The sequence below is a fragment of the Lathyrus oleraceus genome, chromosome 2 (assembly GCF_024323335.1).
Source record: "Lathyrus oleraceus cultivar Zhongwan6 chromosome 2, CAAS_Psat_ZW6_1.0, whole genome shotgun sequence".
NCBI lineage: Eukaryota > Viridiplantae > Streptophyta > Magnoliopsida > Fabales > Fabaceae > Lathyrus > Lathyrus oleraceus.
The window spans coordinates 286917393-286933098 of NC_066580.1; the positions used below are offsets into that span (position 1 = coordinate 286917393).

Here is a 15706-nt window from a genome sequence, read left to right on the forward strand (position 1 = left end):
ACTTGAAGCGGTTTTGGGAGCTTCTTGTCCCACAGTAAAATCTTTAACTCTCAGTCCCACGTGGGAAAATCTCATTTAAGTATGCATATGTATGTTTTCCTTCTATCCAACATCTAATGGTCAAAATGTCGATCTCCACTTGTGAGAGTCATGCAAGAAATTCACATGCACATATTTCTTCACAAATACTCCGGCCCAATGAAATATATCAAATAAGACATCTTTAGTAATGTCATGTCGATATTTGAAGCCTAGAAGGTCCCTACATTGTGTTCCTCAAATGTATTCAACCACGTCTTGCGGCAAACATGACAAACTTCATCAATAAAAAATAAGAGAATCATAAAGATATTATGGTATTCTATTGATGACATATGTTTGTCTAACCCTTTAACAAGAATAGTAAGGAGAAAATATTGAGCATGTAATGTTTGCAAACAACAAAATAGTATTTTTTGTCTTGTGGTCATGTCAAATTTTGAGTTTATGTTCTAAATGTTTTTTAAAGGGTATTTATTCACCAAAACATGTTGTATTTTATGAAGGAGATAGTTAAACTATCTGGAATTGCAACACTAAAACTATTTTATATCGAAATCAAAGTTGATACCATATATTTTATTGTCTCTCAATATATAATTTTGTAGCTTTCAAAATTAAACTCTATAATCAAAAGAGTAAGAGACAATCTCTCCTATAGTACAAATTGAATTATTCTCCATCCAAAAAATGACTTCCAACAACCTCAATATATTATAAAAGAGTTGGTTTAATAATAGTATTTTTAAAATTATAAAATAAGATTAGAAATAAATGAGAAAGGATAAAAATAAAATATAAAAGCTGTTTGTGGTGTAGAATTGAAGTAGATCGATATGAGGTGAAGTGGTGAAGCTTTATCTCCCACAAACACAAACCGACTCGTTATGGTTATGGCCACTGTCGCAACGAGAGGAATTGGAGTCACAAAGCTCCATGACCCCTACAATCCCAACCTTAAATCTCTCTTTCTTGGCCAAACACTTAGAATCAAACCCTCAATTAATAATCAACAACCACCCTGCAGTGTCAAACTCTCAACCCCAAAAGCGTTTCATGGGGGTGAATGGCTTCACTCAGTTCACAGCCTTTTTGTTGGTGTTGGGGTTGGACTTCCGTGCACTGTCATGGAGTGCGGGGACATGATTTACAGAAGCACTCTTCCTAAGCCTAGTGGGTTAACACTTACTATCCCAGGTGTTGTTCTTGCTTTTGGTGCTCTCTCTTATCTTTGGGCTACACCTGGTGTTGCTCCTGGTTTCTTTGATATGTTTGTTCTTGCTTTTGTTGAAAGGTTGTTTAGACCCACTTTCAGAAAGGTTTGTCAATTTAGATATAACATCCTCAATCCATCAACTATTTCTATGGAATTCTGTTTATTTATTCTATTAGGTGCAGGATGATTTTGTTCTAGGGAAAAAGCTGGGAGAGGGATCATTTGGAGTTGTTTATAGAGTCACACTAGCTAACAAGCCCTCTTCAAAGGTACTACTATTTGTTAAGAGTCTAACATGTCCTTATAAATGGGGCGATTTTCATCTACAAGCCGGTTTGAGGTTTGATAGAGTTGAGTTAGGCCCAAATACATTTTTTAACATATATCAGAACCTGGTTTAAGATCTGGTGGACCGCCTGCTATCAGGTTTCCGCGATCAGGCCACCTACCATTTATTTCCATGCCCCGGATGTCTTGTCCTAGGGTGTGTTAAGAGTCCCACATCACACAATATATGGCCTCAACATATCCTTATACGTGGGGGCAATCCACACCCTACAAACGGGTTTTGTAGGTTTTGTATGGTTGAATTAGGCCCAATTACTTTTTCTTAACACTATTATTATGTATTACAATTCTTTGTTATCATTTTGAGATGGTGAAGTAAGCGTTAGAGAATGGAATCCGAGGTCAATTATCATAGATTCTATTCTAGTTATACAAGTTCCTAAACTATTTAATGTTTTACTTGCACTTAATTTTTGGGTCTATGTATTGTGAGCATATTTGAGGGTTTGAATTCTTAGAGAACAAAATGAAGAAAATCGACTTGTTTGGTATGGCATATGTACTTGTGAGATTTCAGGTCATTTCAATTGTATAATTATGATACTTATGATACTTTTTGCTTCTCACTGAAAGGAAGGTGACTTAGTCTTGAAGAAAGCCACTGAATATGGCGCTGTAGAAATTTGGATGAATGAGCGAGTACGAAGAGCTTGTGCAAACAGCTGTGCAGATTTTGTTTATGGGTTTCTTGAGGTGATGCTCGGTTAAAAATCAATACTACTTAATGATTGTCTGTTATTATCACTTTTGTACTTGTACGGGAAAATTGAAGGAATTCTCAGTCACATCATTTAGCATTTTAGTTTTGGTCATGACAAATACTTATATATTCTCACTTGTTATTTGTAGAGGTCTACAAAGAAGACTCCTGAATATTGGCTTATATGGCAGTTTGAAGGGGATGCCACCTTAGCTGATCTATTGCAGAGTAGAGATTTTCCTTACAATGTTGGTAGTCTCTTTCATCGACATGATTGTACTCGATAAATTGACAATCTCAATATTTTAGCCTCAAGTTTTCTAACCAAGTTTATATATTGGTGAATAAACTATCAGTCTTTCGTCAGCAACAATATGTTTCATATGCCTCAACTTAAATTCGTGTTAAATTTTCCTGTCAGAAAGAGTTCTACTTAAATTTTAAGCTTCATTGGTTATTTATGATTGCTAAAGGTCTTCGGTATCAGCCCTGGTGATGGTGCTAAAAATTTTCAGGTTGAAACATTGATTATTGGTGAGGTACAAGATTTGCCGAAGAGATTGGAGAGAGAAAACAGAATTATTCAAACAATCATAAGACAACTCTTGTTTGCATTAGACGGTCTTCACTCAACTGGTATTGTGCATAGGGATATTAAGCCACAGAACATTATTTTCTCTGAAGGTAAAGAGTCTAAAGATGGCATAACTTTTTCAAATTACAAAATATCCCTATGCTTTAATTTATTTATTAACCATGGTGCCAGGGTCTCGTACATTCAAAATAATTGATCTTGGAGCTGCTACAGATTTGCGAGTTGGCATCAACTATATTCCTAAGGAGTTTCTTTTGGATCCAAGGTATTTTCAAATGACTTCAAACTTACTCCACTGCTTGAAGTTTCTGTTTCATCTTCATAATTAATTCATCAATAGACACTTTCGTTTTTCTTATGTACAATTTGAAAGTTGAAAAATTTCCCATCTAATTCATATAAATGTTGATTGAGAGATTTTAGAACAAGTATTCTATCTAATATTCCATGTGATATCCTTATAATTTGTACAAGAGATGATTAGAACTGCGTAGATTAATAGGTTCCTTGATTACTCGAAATAGAAAATATGTGGTGTTATATCTATGCTCCTTGAATCTAATTGAAGAAAATTCTTGTTGTGTACAATCCTTCTATTTCAGATATGCTGCACCAGAGCAGTACATTATGAGCACACAAACTCCATCTGCACCCTCAGCTCCGGTTGCTACTGCACTCTCTCCAGTCTTATGGCAGGTTAAACTATTCTTACAAACCATCCGCAATTAATAATATCACATAGATAAATTTCTTGATCATCTAATGATGTTATCCTACATTGCTTATGATGGTTTTCTTGTTTCAAACAGTTGAATCTTCCTGACAGATTTGATATATACAGTACTGGTCTAATATTTCTCCAAATGGTGAGTATCAAATAATGAGGAAACTGATCATTATCTTCTGTTGCTCTTATTTGAATCAAACTGGTATTCTATTCTATATTGCTCACAATTTTGACCACTCATCTAGGCATTTCCCGGTTTGCGCACTGATAATAGTCTCATACAATTCAACCGCCAATTGAAGAGGTGTGACTATGACTTGGTTGCATGGAGAAAAACTGTCGAGCCTCGATGTGGTAGTGAACTTAGGAGGGGCTTTGAGCTGTTGGATTTAGATGGTGGAATAGGATGGGAACTTTTGACATCAATGGTTCGATACAAAGCAAGACAAAGGCTGAGTGCAAAAGCAGCGTTAGCTCATCCTTACTTTGACAAAGAAGGTTTGTTGGCTTTATCTTTTATGCAAAATTTGAGGCTACGGTTCTTTAGAGCTACCCAGCAGGATTATGGAGAAGCTGCCAAGTGGATTATTCAACTTATGGCAAGATCAGGAACACAAAAGGATGGCGGATTCACTGAAGCTCAGCTCCAGGAACTTAGAGTATGTATCTTAATTCTGCACTCACATGGTCACACTACATAAGCTCTTATCAATCATTTTTTGTATTGTAGGAAATTGTGCCCAAGAAAAAAACTGGTGCAAAGAGAAATGCTCTAGCTTCAGCTCTTAAAGTACAGAGGAAAATTATAAAAACCTTAAATGAGAGTATGGATGAGCTCAGCAGAAACAGGAAAAGCATTTGGTGGAGGAGATGGATCCCAAGAGAGGAATGAAAGTTGTAAATACATAATACCCTTTTTTTTTCAAAACTGTTGTCTATAGTTTGTATATCCAAATCAATTATCTTGTTCAGATAGAGCAATGTTCTATACGAAATTATGAATAGAAATGAAACTGACTTGAATGTTATATAACATATAGCCGAAACAAAGTAGAATCTTATAGATTTGACATATATAACTTGAAAAAAAAAATGTTACATAAAACACATATTTTTCAAGTCATTCAATTACATTTTATTGGTTAGAATTTATATGGGTGTTATTTAATTTAAGGGTTTAATGGAGATGCACTCAATTTATTTAATTTAAGGGTTTAATGGAGATGCACTCAGTGTAAAAAGTGTTTATGCTATCATGCATCCAATGAAAATATATAATTCTGTCATATTATATAACTAATTTGTTAAAATTTTAAGTCTAATTTAGCCGGATGGATACATGGTCGTTTGTGTATCACTCTTTTTCTCTTAATTTAATAAGAGATCTACGTAATTTGGGGAACCTATATTAATTTTAATCATTAAAAAATGTGTTTTTAGCACACTTTTATATGAAATCTATCTTCTAAATATGATTCTATATCTATGAAATTTACATTGTGGGCATTGGATATGATTCTTATTTAATTTGAGGTTGTCTTGGTAACACTTTAAATTGTTCCATCCATCGGTAATGATATCAATTTAATATGTTTTGATTAATTCTTCACAACTGTTTTTCATTCTCTCTTAGGTTGAAATCACTTATCATGTTTTAAAATTAAACATTTGACCAAAGTCAACACAAGATGGTTAGAATCACAAGTTTTTGACTTGAATTAAGAATTCCATACAAGCATGATTTGAATCGTACAAAATTTGAGTGGAATCATAGGTAAGTTAGAAATTTTGAATTTTTACTCTAAAAGTGTTACTCGAATCAAACCCTTATATGACTCGAATCATAAGGTGCTTTGTCTCGAACCACAATTTGGTTTGTGACTCGAATCATAAGAGAGTTTTTCATTTTTTAATTCAATTCAGAAAATGTGACTCGAGTCATAGATCGGTTTGACACGAATCACTTGACTCGAGTCATGACTCGAATCAAACAAGTAAAATTCTATTTTTTTCTCATCTTGATTTAAATCATTATCTCACTTGATTCATTCATCATTATATATCTTTATGGATTGTAGGTGAATTTCTACTGGTAAAATAACATCATGGCCAAAGGTTAACCGAAAAGGGGTCGACTTAGTGGCCTCTTTAGGAGAGGTACAACATGCCCATAAAATTTGGTCCAGAGTTTTATGCCAATTCCCAGGCTTCTTCCCTACATGATTTTTAATCAAGCCAATGATCACTTTATTGGTAGATTCGACTTGTCCATTGGCCTGAGCATAATAAGGCGTTGAAGTTAACAGTTTGAAGCCCATTTCTTTTGCAAATTCTTTCATTTTCTGACCAGTGAATACTGACCCTTGATCCGTTGTAATCGTCTATGGGATTCCAAATCTATAAATAATGTGCTTTTGGATAAATTCGATCACATCCTATTGGTTCACATTTGGTAAGGGTATAACTTCAATCCCCTTTGTAAAATAATCAACTCCCACCAATATATATCTTTGATTTTTAGATGATGGAGGTCGAATTTCCCCAATCAAATATAAAGCCCAACCCATAAATGGCTAAGGCTTAATGATAGAATGTAATTCATTTGCAGGGACATGTTGTATGCCTGCATGCATCTGAGGTTCTTGGCATCCCTTTGCGAATTTGACACAGTCTTTCAACATAGTAGGCCAATACATCCCTTGGCGAAATAAAATCCATTTCATTTTATGACCGACTTGGTGTGCCCCACGCGCTCCACTATGTACAATTGAAAGGGCTAAGTACGCCTCTGACTCACTGTGGCACTTAAGAAAAATTCCCTCAGGAGTTTTTTTAAACAACTCTACACTCAAAAGAACATAACTCAATGCTCGATACCTGGTTTTTCGATCAGTAGACGCCGTTGGATTCTGCAGATACACCACTATTGGCTACCTCCAATCTTCATCTGTCAAATTGTCTACTGCCAATATTTTGAAATTCCCTTCACCAACATATCCTAGCTTTGTCTTTTCTAGGTCTAGGGGTACTAATCTGTTGCTACGACCTTTCCTCTGACTTCAATGACTTTATGCAAATTTTCTTTTGAAATTTTATACTCGGATGCAATCTGGGCTAAATTGTTAGCCACTTGATTTTCTAGTCGAGGTATGTGTCGAATAGAAACCATTTCAAATCTTTTTAACAGTCGATTGGCGATTATGAAATACATAATTAAATTCTCCTTAGTACATCTATATTCTTTTGTGATCTGCTTTATGACCAACTCTGAATCACCCATTATTTTGACTCGAGTTGCCCCTAATTCCAACAACATTTCAAGTCCTGCTATGAGGGCTTCATATTCAGCCTCATTATTTGAGAAGGTACCTTCTAATTTGTACTGGAATTTTGTTGGAATTTTATTAGGAGAAATAATTACAACCCCAACGCCTGTACCATCCTTATGACTAGACCCATTGAAGTATAACTTCCAAGGTCCCAATTCGAGATAGTTTAGTGCATTTGCATCTATGGAGTGGTCGACTATAAAGTCTGCTACCACTTGTCCTTTAATAGCTCTTAATGGCATGTATGTTAAAGAAAATTCAGTCAATGCTAACGCCCATTTCCCAATTAGACTATGCAAAATTGGTTTGGATAACATATGTTTAATAACGTCAAAATGAGATGAAACATAAACATCAACAGGTTTCATATAATGCTTCAATTTTGTACAAGAGAAATATAAGCATAAACATAATTTTTCAACTATGCTATACCTAGTTTCTGCATCATTTAAGACTCTACTGAGGTAGTAAATGGCTCTTTCGACACCATTATCATCCTCTTGAGCTAACATGCTTCCTAAAGTCTTGTCAGATACAGATATATACAATCTCATACTTTTATTTCTACGAGGTGGTGTCAAGATTGGTGGATGACTCAAGTATGATTTAATCTTATCAAATGCTTCTTCTTGAGCCTGCCCCCACTCGAACCCTTCCTTGTTGAGTCGAAGCAATGATGAAAAAGCTTGCGTCTTTCCACTAAGGTTTGAGATAAATCTCCTTAGTAAATTGATTTTGCCTAGCAGTGACTGCAAACCTTTCTTCGTCAATGGCGCTTTTGCTTCCATTATGGCCTTGGTATTATTCTGGTTTATTTCGATCCCCTTTTTGTGGACCACAAAGCCTAAGAAATCCCCATCCTGCACACAAAAAGCGCATTTTAAAGGATTCATTTTTAGACGATCCTTTCTCATCCTCTCGAAAGATGTTCGAAGATGGTCTATGTGACTCTTCCCTGAAACAGTCTTGATGACAATATCATCTATATAGATTTGCATAAAAGTTTCTATAAAATCGTGGAAGATTGAATTCGTCGCTCTTTGGTAGGTTGCCCCATCATTTTTCAAACCAAAAGGCATCACCACCCATTCGTAAGTGCCCAAGGCTCCATGGCATCGAAATGCTGTTTTCGGAACATCCTCTTCAGCAATAAATATTTGATTATAACCAGAATACCCGTCAAGCATGCTTAAATATTCATAGCCTACAGCGGAGTCGACTAGCATTTCTACCACTGGCGTCGAATATTCATCTTTTGGGGTTGCAGTATCTAAATCTCTAAAATCTATGCAAACCCTTAAAGTACCATTCTTCTTTACAACTGGCAGAATATTAGCTAACCATTCAACATACCTGGCCGTGCGGATGAAATTGCAGCGGATGAGCCTTTCGACTTCCTCTTTAATCTTCGAAAGTATTGCTGGAGCAAATCATCGTGGGTTCTGCTTCACAGGCTTGATCGGAAATTTCAATTCGACCAGCTCTCTGCTTAAACCAAGCATTTCATCATAGTCCCATATGAAACAGTCCTTAAACTCTCTCAACAACTGGACCACTTCGACCTTGAGTTGAGGATGAATGTTGGCACTTATGTAAGTTGGCCTTTTTATCACTCCATCTCCCAAGTCTACTTCTTCAAGGGGCTCCTGAGCCAGCATTTTAATGTTTGTTGCTAGCGGATCCTTCTAAAAACCCAAAGGCTCATCATCGTAAATCGCATCAAGCCTCTGGTCTTGCTCTTCATTCTGACCCTTGTCAGGTGGCATTGGGTCAAAGTCCTTCCCAAGACCTATCGATTGAGAAACTTTACTGGCTTCGACAACCATGTTTTTGACTTCGGCCTCTAAGGCCAATTGTTGTTTGCTTTCGGCAATGTAAGTTGAAATCCTCTTTAGCGTTGTAAACTCAGTCATTATTATTGAATTCACTTCCCCATCCTATGGGGTCGATTATAGATACTCCCAAATATTCGAAGTAGTCTTTGCCTACTATCTCTCTGTCCCAACGAAACTTATAGTGAGGGTGCAGTGACAAGAAACAATAAGCGTTATCATCAGGGGTAAATGCAAACTTGGCCGAATCACAGGGAGCTATGGTGGCCAAGTGCTTGTCAAATTGGCGCCTGTCGACATGATTGATAGGTGTTTTAAAGTACCCCTGATCTGCCTCTATGTTCTCGACGATGCCATCTGGGCGCCAAATTATTATCTTCTGGTGCATTGAAGATGGGACAACTCTGACCACGTGTATCCACTCTCTTCCAAGCAACATATTATAGTTAGCTTTTGTTTCCACAATCATAAACATTATGGACCTAGTGATTGTCCCTACAGTTAATTCGACTTGGATGGCTCCCATAGTGGAACCCACTTTACCTTCATAGTTGGTTAGCACCATATTATGAGGTTTGGCATCAGTATCATATTTGCCAATTTTTCTCAGCATGCGGTGAGGCATTAAGTTCACAGTCGCTCCATAATCCACCAGTATTTTATTAACGGGGACGTCTTCGACTTTTCTAGTGATGAAGAGGGGTTTAAGATGGCTCCTCATGGATTCACTGGGCCTCTCGAAGAAGGCATTTTTCTCTTCAACACAACCATTATTCATCACATAGTAACACACTGGCTTGTGAGCATCCATCTCTCTCTCTGTGATACTGTCGTTATCTTCGACTTCAGTAATCCAATCGAATTCCCTGGCATCACGGATACCACCCCGACTAGGATATCTAAGGAGGCTTCCGACCCTGATTCGAAGTTGTCAGTCAGCATTTCATCTTCAGCGGCCACTTGATTGTATTTTTCACTGGCCGTTTTGACTGGAGTATTGAGCTTTATTTTGATGAAGCTTGAGTCTTCCCTTTTCTTCACAGTCACATTGGTACTCGACTCAGCTTGATCCCTCTCACCAGCTTCTCTCTGGGATTTTCTCCTTCTTTGTTCTCCCCTCCATTGAGATCTGGTCATAGGGTTCTTTCCCTTATAGTTCTCGGCCACATGCGAGGTCCTTTTGTCAATTCGAAATTCCTTGCGGTAAGCCAATGACGAACCTCTTTCGACCTCGAAATTCTGCCATTTTCCATGACCGCGTTTCATACCATCAGTTTTCTTGACCCATTTTCCATTTGACCCTCCGACACTAGGCTTGAAGGAAATGGGTTTGAAATTTCGCCCTGCTTGCTTAGTTTCACCCAGCTTCACCATGGGGCGTCTTGGATCAGGATATCTCCTTGGGTCGAAATCCCTTTCTGGCTTTCCCACTTGATGATTTTGGATGGCTTTATGACCATCTCGATGATTTACTCTCCTAACCCCTTCAAGATTTTGACCTGCCTTCTTGTCGAATACAACACGGCCCCTAGGGCACAACATGACTTCCGACTTCTTTTTCTGACACCTTCAGAGGAAGTCAAACATCATTTCTTCCTTTTGAGGGAAGGCAACTTTGTTATAATCCTCCTGTCGACATTCACCGTCGACCTCCATAGAGGTTTCTTGAGATAACTCGACCATATTGACCTCCATGTCGATATCCTCAGTGATATTCAACCTTTGGAACTGTATTTGAAGGCCCTCAGTGGCCTTGTCCATTTGAACAAAATCATCAGCGGTTTCTTTGGTGATCATCATTAACTTTGAACTTTCAGCGTCTTCAGCATCGGAGGCATCAACATTTTTGTAGGTAATATCTCATGCAGCCTTTTGAGTGAAATCATCAAGAGGCATTTTCTCGAAGTATTCATGAACCTTGGCCATAACAGGTCCATTGACGATGTCCTTAGTGACTTCAGTCATGTTGAAATCATCAGCGACTTCAATAAGGTTCACTTCTTCTAGTTCAGTATAATGGGCCTCAGCTACTTGTAGAGGATCAGAGTCGATCTTCATCTGGCTCTGTGTTTTGTCTCCGAACTTGAGTCTTCCTTCCTGGATGGCATTTTGCACAAGATCCCTGAAAAGAAAACATTGAGATGTTTTATGACCCAGAAAACCATGGTATTTACAAAACCCTCTTTTCTTTATTTGCCCTAAAGGGGGTACTTTAGCACCCGGAGGTACTATCATTTGACCATCTTTGACTAATAAGTCAAAAATATCGTCACATTTTGTAACGTCGAACATATAAGTTTTCTTAGGAAATTTGTCACTCTTTTTAGGTTCGACATGATTTTTCCCATTCGAAAGTGCTAAAACTTTGCATGCATATGGTGGCCATTGCGTGAATTCAGCAAGGTCGATCTCATTGTCATCGAAGTCTGAAAGTCCATGACATGAACCTTCATCATCATTCCTGAAATCAACGTAGGCTACCCTTTTACCTTTATTTGCCCTAGCCTTTTCTTCCTTCAAATGTTCCAACTATCGAACCCTGTCAGCCAATTGGGCCATATCCCTTAGGTATTGAGTATCTAATTTCTTTCTAATCGAATAGTCGAGGCCCCCAGCGGCCATTTCGACCAGTTCATGCTTTGGTATTTGCGTAAAACACATAGCTTAGAGTAATCGAAACCTATTTAGATAGTCATCAATTGGTTCACTGAACTTTCGCTTGATACTAGTCAACTCCTTCAAACTTATTTTCGTTTGCCCCATGTAAAACTGTTCATGGAACATTCTTTCCAGTTGGTTCCAAGTGTGGATCGAACTTTGGGGCAAGGTGGTGAACCATGTAAAAGCATTCTTTGTGATAGAACTTGGAAAGAATTTTATCCTAAGGCTCTCATTGTTTGACATATCTCCAGCATCAATTAAATATCTAGCCATGTGCTCGACAGTGGACTCAGTGGTATCCCCGACAAACTTGGTGAATTTGGGGATTTTGGTTCTAGGGGGTGCTTCTGCCTGCAATATATACTCTGACGCAGGTGACGTATAATTTGGCCTTCTAAGGCCGAAATTTACCCCATTTCGAGCCATAATTCTTTTAACTATAACTACTAGATTATTATCTGCTGCCATATCGCCGTGTCGAACTTGCCGTATGATATCATCATCATTTTGGTTTCTATTCACCATTAATATCCTTGGTTCCCTAGGTATTTATGGTTCGATCCTAGGGGGTACTGCTACTCCCCATTGGTTTTGTGGAATCTGGTTAATGGTGAGGTCATCTTCAAAAGTGGCATCTTAATTTTCTCTTACCCAATCTCTAGGAGGAGGTCGTTGGTGCTGAGGTACACCAAGGAATTCAGAAATTCGTGCCACCTATGTTGTCATTTATTGATTCGACTAAGTCGTATTTTGAATCAGAGGATTCAACACAATGGTCAAAGTCTGAGTCAACATTTGAACCATTTCATGGTTGCTTTCGTCCATCTGTTGCCTCCATGCTGCCGTAGAGTTATTAGTAAGAGTAGGTAGTTGTGTTGTGTGTCTCAAACCTGAAGATTGGTAAGTTTGACCCATGTTAACCCCAGACCCTTGCACTGGAGGATTTATGTTAACCACTAGTTCTGAAAAAGTAGAACCAGCATTCTGTAAATTGGCCATCATTGAAGTTGGCATTCCATATGGATGTTCTCGACTACCAAATGGTATTGAGAAACCAGGGGATACCAACGACCTATTTGGAATATCTCTAATTGGTGGAGGAGTATGAGGAGGTCCCCTAGGCCCAATGTAGGTTAAAATTGGTTCAGTATGGGAGATCGAATGCGTAGGCATCAAACTCACCATAGACGAAACTACTTCAGACACATGCGTTGTGGCCGTGTTTGCCCCTATCGAAGAAGAATGGGACGTTATGTTACTGGTTGATGGATTTTGAGGGTTTTGGGTATCTGGCGCATTCACATTCACCATCCTTGTATAGGATTCTCTCCCTGTTCGATGTTCGTTGTTTATGGCTATTTTACCACTTCTTAATAACATACAACAAATATTTCCCCAAAAAAAACTTAATAACTAGAACTACACACGCACTCGTAACGTTAGCACTTGTCCCACTGGGCGTGCCAATTTGTTTACCTTGAAAGTCAATAAACAAATGTTGATCTTCCAAATTTCTAAATTTGGTCACTTGCAGGATCGATCAGATTGATCCTAGAACATGTGCTAATTGTTTTGAAAATGAGTTTTGATAATAACGAACACTCCAATAATAAGCGCAAAGTTAGAGTTAGAAATTGAATAAAAAGGGCTGGTACGAATGAAAGGTAAACGACTTGTAATGATAAACAATTGACAAAAGTAAATGCTAAAAGCAAGGAAATTGTAAAGGACTGTAAATGACGTAGAAAAGTATAGTGTTTGAAATGAAGCAATAAAGAAATGTATTTCTGGGAACAAAAAGTAAAGATAATTTTGTATTGCTTTGAAGTAACTAATAATGGTGTAAACAAACGTACATTATGTGATTTATGATTCTTCTTCACATGAGTACTTGCTAAATTTACATGTTTTTGTACATACTTTGACACACTTTTTCTAATACTAAGACCTTATATTTATACTGGATCGAGATAACCGTTTCTGATGGTTCTTCAATCAAGTCGAGACACATGGCGCCTTGCATCTACCCAATTGTCTACTATGCTCCACGTGTACTCTCAACGGTTTTTGAGAAGGGCGAAGTTCCCTCCCTTATTTGATTTTGAATCTTTGGTCAAAAATCGTTTTCAACCGTTTTTTCAAGAGATTCTTCAGTTGTCTCAATTGTATGCTAATCCTCATCAACCTTGCCCAGTCGAATCAACCCCAGCTGGTCGAATACTACTTCCTGGTCGAAAAGCAGTTGTACATATGATTTCCAATTTTGGTAATTCTTAATGGGCGTCGAAAATATGAGCTAACAGTTTCACACGTGAAGTTATGTCGAAAATCAAGGAAGAGGTTGAAAGGCTTCTCAAATGCAAATTCATTCGTACGACCAGGTATGTCGAATGGATTGCTAGCATTGTACCACTCATTAAGAAAAATGGCACTTTAAGGGTTTGCATTGACTTCAGAGATTTGCATGTTGCAACCCCAAAGGATGAATATCCAATGCTCGTAGTAGAAATGCTTGTTGATTGTGCTTCAGAGCACAAATATCTTAGTATGATCGATGGATATTCTTGGTATAACCAGATTTTCATTGATGACAAAGATTTTCCAATAATAACATTACGATGTCCCAGAGCCTTAGGCACCTACGAATGGGTGGTGATGCCTTTTGTCCTAAAAACTACTGGGGCAACTTATCAAAGAGCAATGAACTCTATATTTCATGACTTTATTGAAAATTGCATGCAAATCTATATTGATGACATTGTGGTTAAGTCTGTTTCAAGAAGAAGTCATATAGACCATCTTCGAAAATACTTAGAAAGAATGAGGAAACATGGTCTAAAGATGAATCCTCTTAAATGTGCTTTTTGTGTGCAAGCTTGGGATTTTCTAGGCTTTGTGGTCCATAATAAAGGAATCAAAATTAACCAAAACAAGACCAAGGCCATCATGGAAGCGAAAGCGCCATCGACAAAGAAGGAACTACAGTCCCTGCTAGGAAAGATCAACTTCCTAAGTAGTTTCATCTCAAACTTAAGTGGCAAGACTCAAGCCTTCTCACCTATACTTAGGCTCAAGAAGGAAGGTTTTGAATGGGAGAAAGTGCAACAAGAGGCTTTCGACAAGATTAAAGACTATCTTGTTCATCCTCTAATTCTAGCACCTCCTTGTAGGAATAGAAGTATGAGTCTGTGCATATTTGCATTTGATATGACTTTAGGGAGCATGTTGGCTAAAGATGATGAAAATGGCGTTGAAAGAGACATTTAATACCTTAGTAGAGTCTTAAATGATGCAGAAACTAGATATAGTACAGTCAAAAAGTTATGTTTATGTTTATATTTCTCATGTACAAAATTGAAGCATTATATAAAGCCAGTTGATGTTTATGTATTGTCTCACTTCGACATTATTAAACATATGTTATTGAAACCAATTTTACATAGTCGAATCGTTAAATGGGCACTGGCCTTAACTGAGTATTCTTTAACCTACATGCCTTTAAAGGATGTTAAGGGACAAGTGGTAGCAAACTATATAGTTGACCACTCTATATTCGAAAACTCCATAAATTATTTGGAGCTTGAACCTTGGAAATTATACTTTGATGGGTCTAGTCATAAAGATGGAACGGGTGTGGGAGTATTGATTATTTCTCCTAACAAAATTCCAACAAAATTCAAGTATAAGGTCGAAGGCCTTTGTTCAAACAATGAGGCGGAATATGAGGCTTTAATAGCCGCCGGACTTGAGATCTTGTTGGAATCGGGGGCAACTCGAGCTAAAATAATGGGTGACTCAGAGTTAGTTATAAAACAAATTACAGCGGAGTATAAGTGTGTTAAAGAAAATATTATAATGTACTTTGTAATAGCCAATAGACTATTACGAAGGTTCGAAATGGTAAGCATTCGACACATGCCTCGACTAGAGAACCAAGAGGCCAATGACTTGGCCCAAATTGCTTCTAGATATAAGATTTCAAAATAAAAATTGCAAGATGCAATCGAAGCCAGAGGAAGAGTTGTGTCAACTAGATTGTCCCCAACAGATCTGGAAACAACAAAGTTAGGGTATGATGATAAAGAGAATTTTGAGATACTAGCCATAGATAGTTTGGCAGACGAAGATTGGAGAAAGCCAATTGTAGAATACTTAGAAAATCCAATAACATTTGTTGAACGAAAAGTCAGGTATCGCGCTTTAAGTTATGTTCTTATGGGTAACGAATTATTTAAAAAGATGCCTGAAGGAGTCTTACT

At 37.6% G+C, this 15706-nt stretch overlaps 3 protein-coding genes across 3 annotated transcripts; 1 reads left to right on the forward strand and 2 right to left on the reverse strand.

The window, feature by feature from the left end:
- Positions 1–855: 855 nt before the first annotated feature.
- Positions 856–4660, forward strand: LOC127119165 (serine/threonine-protein kinase STN7, chloroplastic). Its single transcript, XM_051049347.1, has 10 exons — positions 856–1358; positions 1438–1524; positions 2177–2296; positions 2453–2551; positions 2819–2987; positions 3070–3163; positions 3501–3594; positions 3708–3764; positions 3871–4284; positions 4356–4660. The coding sequence occupies exons 1-10, from the start codon at positions 927–929 to the stop codon at positions 4515–4517; spliced, it is 1728 nt and encodes a 575-aa protein (XP_050905304.1). The 5' UTR covers positions 856–926; the 3' UTR covers positions 4518–4660.
- Positions 4661–6653: 1993 nt separating this feature from the next.
- On the reverse strand, positions 6654–7196 carry LOC127122924 (uncharacterized). The gene has a single exon (XM_051053196.1). It carries the CDS (start codon positions 7194–7196, stop codon positions 6654–6656), a length of 543 nt encoding a protein of 180 aa, XP_050909153.1.
- A 3450-nt stretch (positions 7197–10646) lies between these two features.
- Positions 10647–11972, reverse strand: LOC127122925 (uncharacterized). The gene is made up of 2 exons (XM_051053197.1): positions 11467–11972; positions 10647–10908 (listed from the first exon to the last, which is right to left on the reverse strand). The coding sequence occupies exons 1-2, from the start codon at positions 11970–11972 to the stop codon at positions 10647–10649; spliced, it is 768 nt and encodes a 255-aa protein (XP_050909154.1).
- Between the last annotated feature and the right edge of the window lie 3734 nt (positions 11973–15706).

What these genes read in the sequence shown, in the direction of transcription:
- LOC127119165 (XM_051049347.1), top strand. Translation starts at nt 927, where the DNA reads ATGGTTATGGCCACTGTCGCAACGAGAGGAATTGGAGTCACAAAGCTC. An exon ending in CTAACAAGCCCTCTTCAAAG is followed by an intron (nt 1,525 to 2,176) that starts GTACTACTATTT and finishes TCTCACTGAAAG; the next exon opens with GAAGGTGACTTAGTCTTGAA. An exon ending in TCTCTCCAGTCTTATGGCAG is followed by an intron (nt 3,595 to 3,707) that starts GTTAAACTATTC and finishes TGTTTCAAACAG; the next exon opens with TTGAATCTTCCTGACAGATT.
- LOC127122924 (XM_051053196.1), bottom strand. Translation starts at nt 7,196, where the DNA reads ATGCCATTAAGAGCTATTAAAGGACAAGTGGTAGCAGACTTTATAGTC.
- LOC127122925 (XM_051053197.1), bottom strand. Translation starts at nt 11,972, where the DNA reads ATGGTGAATAGAAACCAAAATGATGATGATATCATACGGCAAGTTCGA. An exon ending in ATTGATGACTATCTAAATAG is followed by an intron (nt 10,909 to 11,466) that starts GTTTCGATTACT and finishes TTTTCTTTTCAG; the next exon opens with GGATCTTGTGCAAAATGCCA.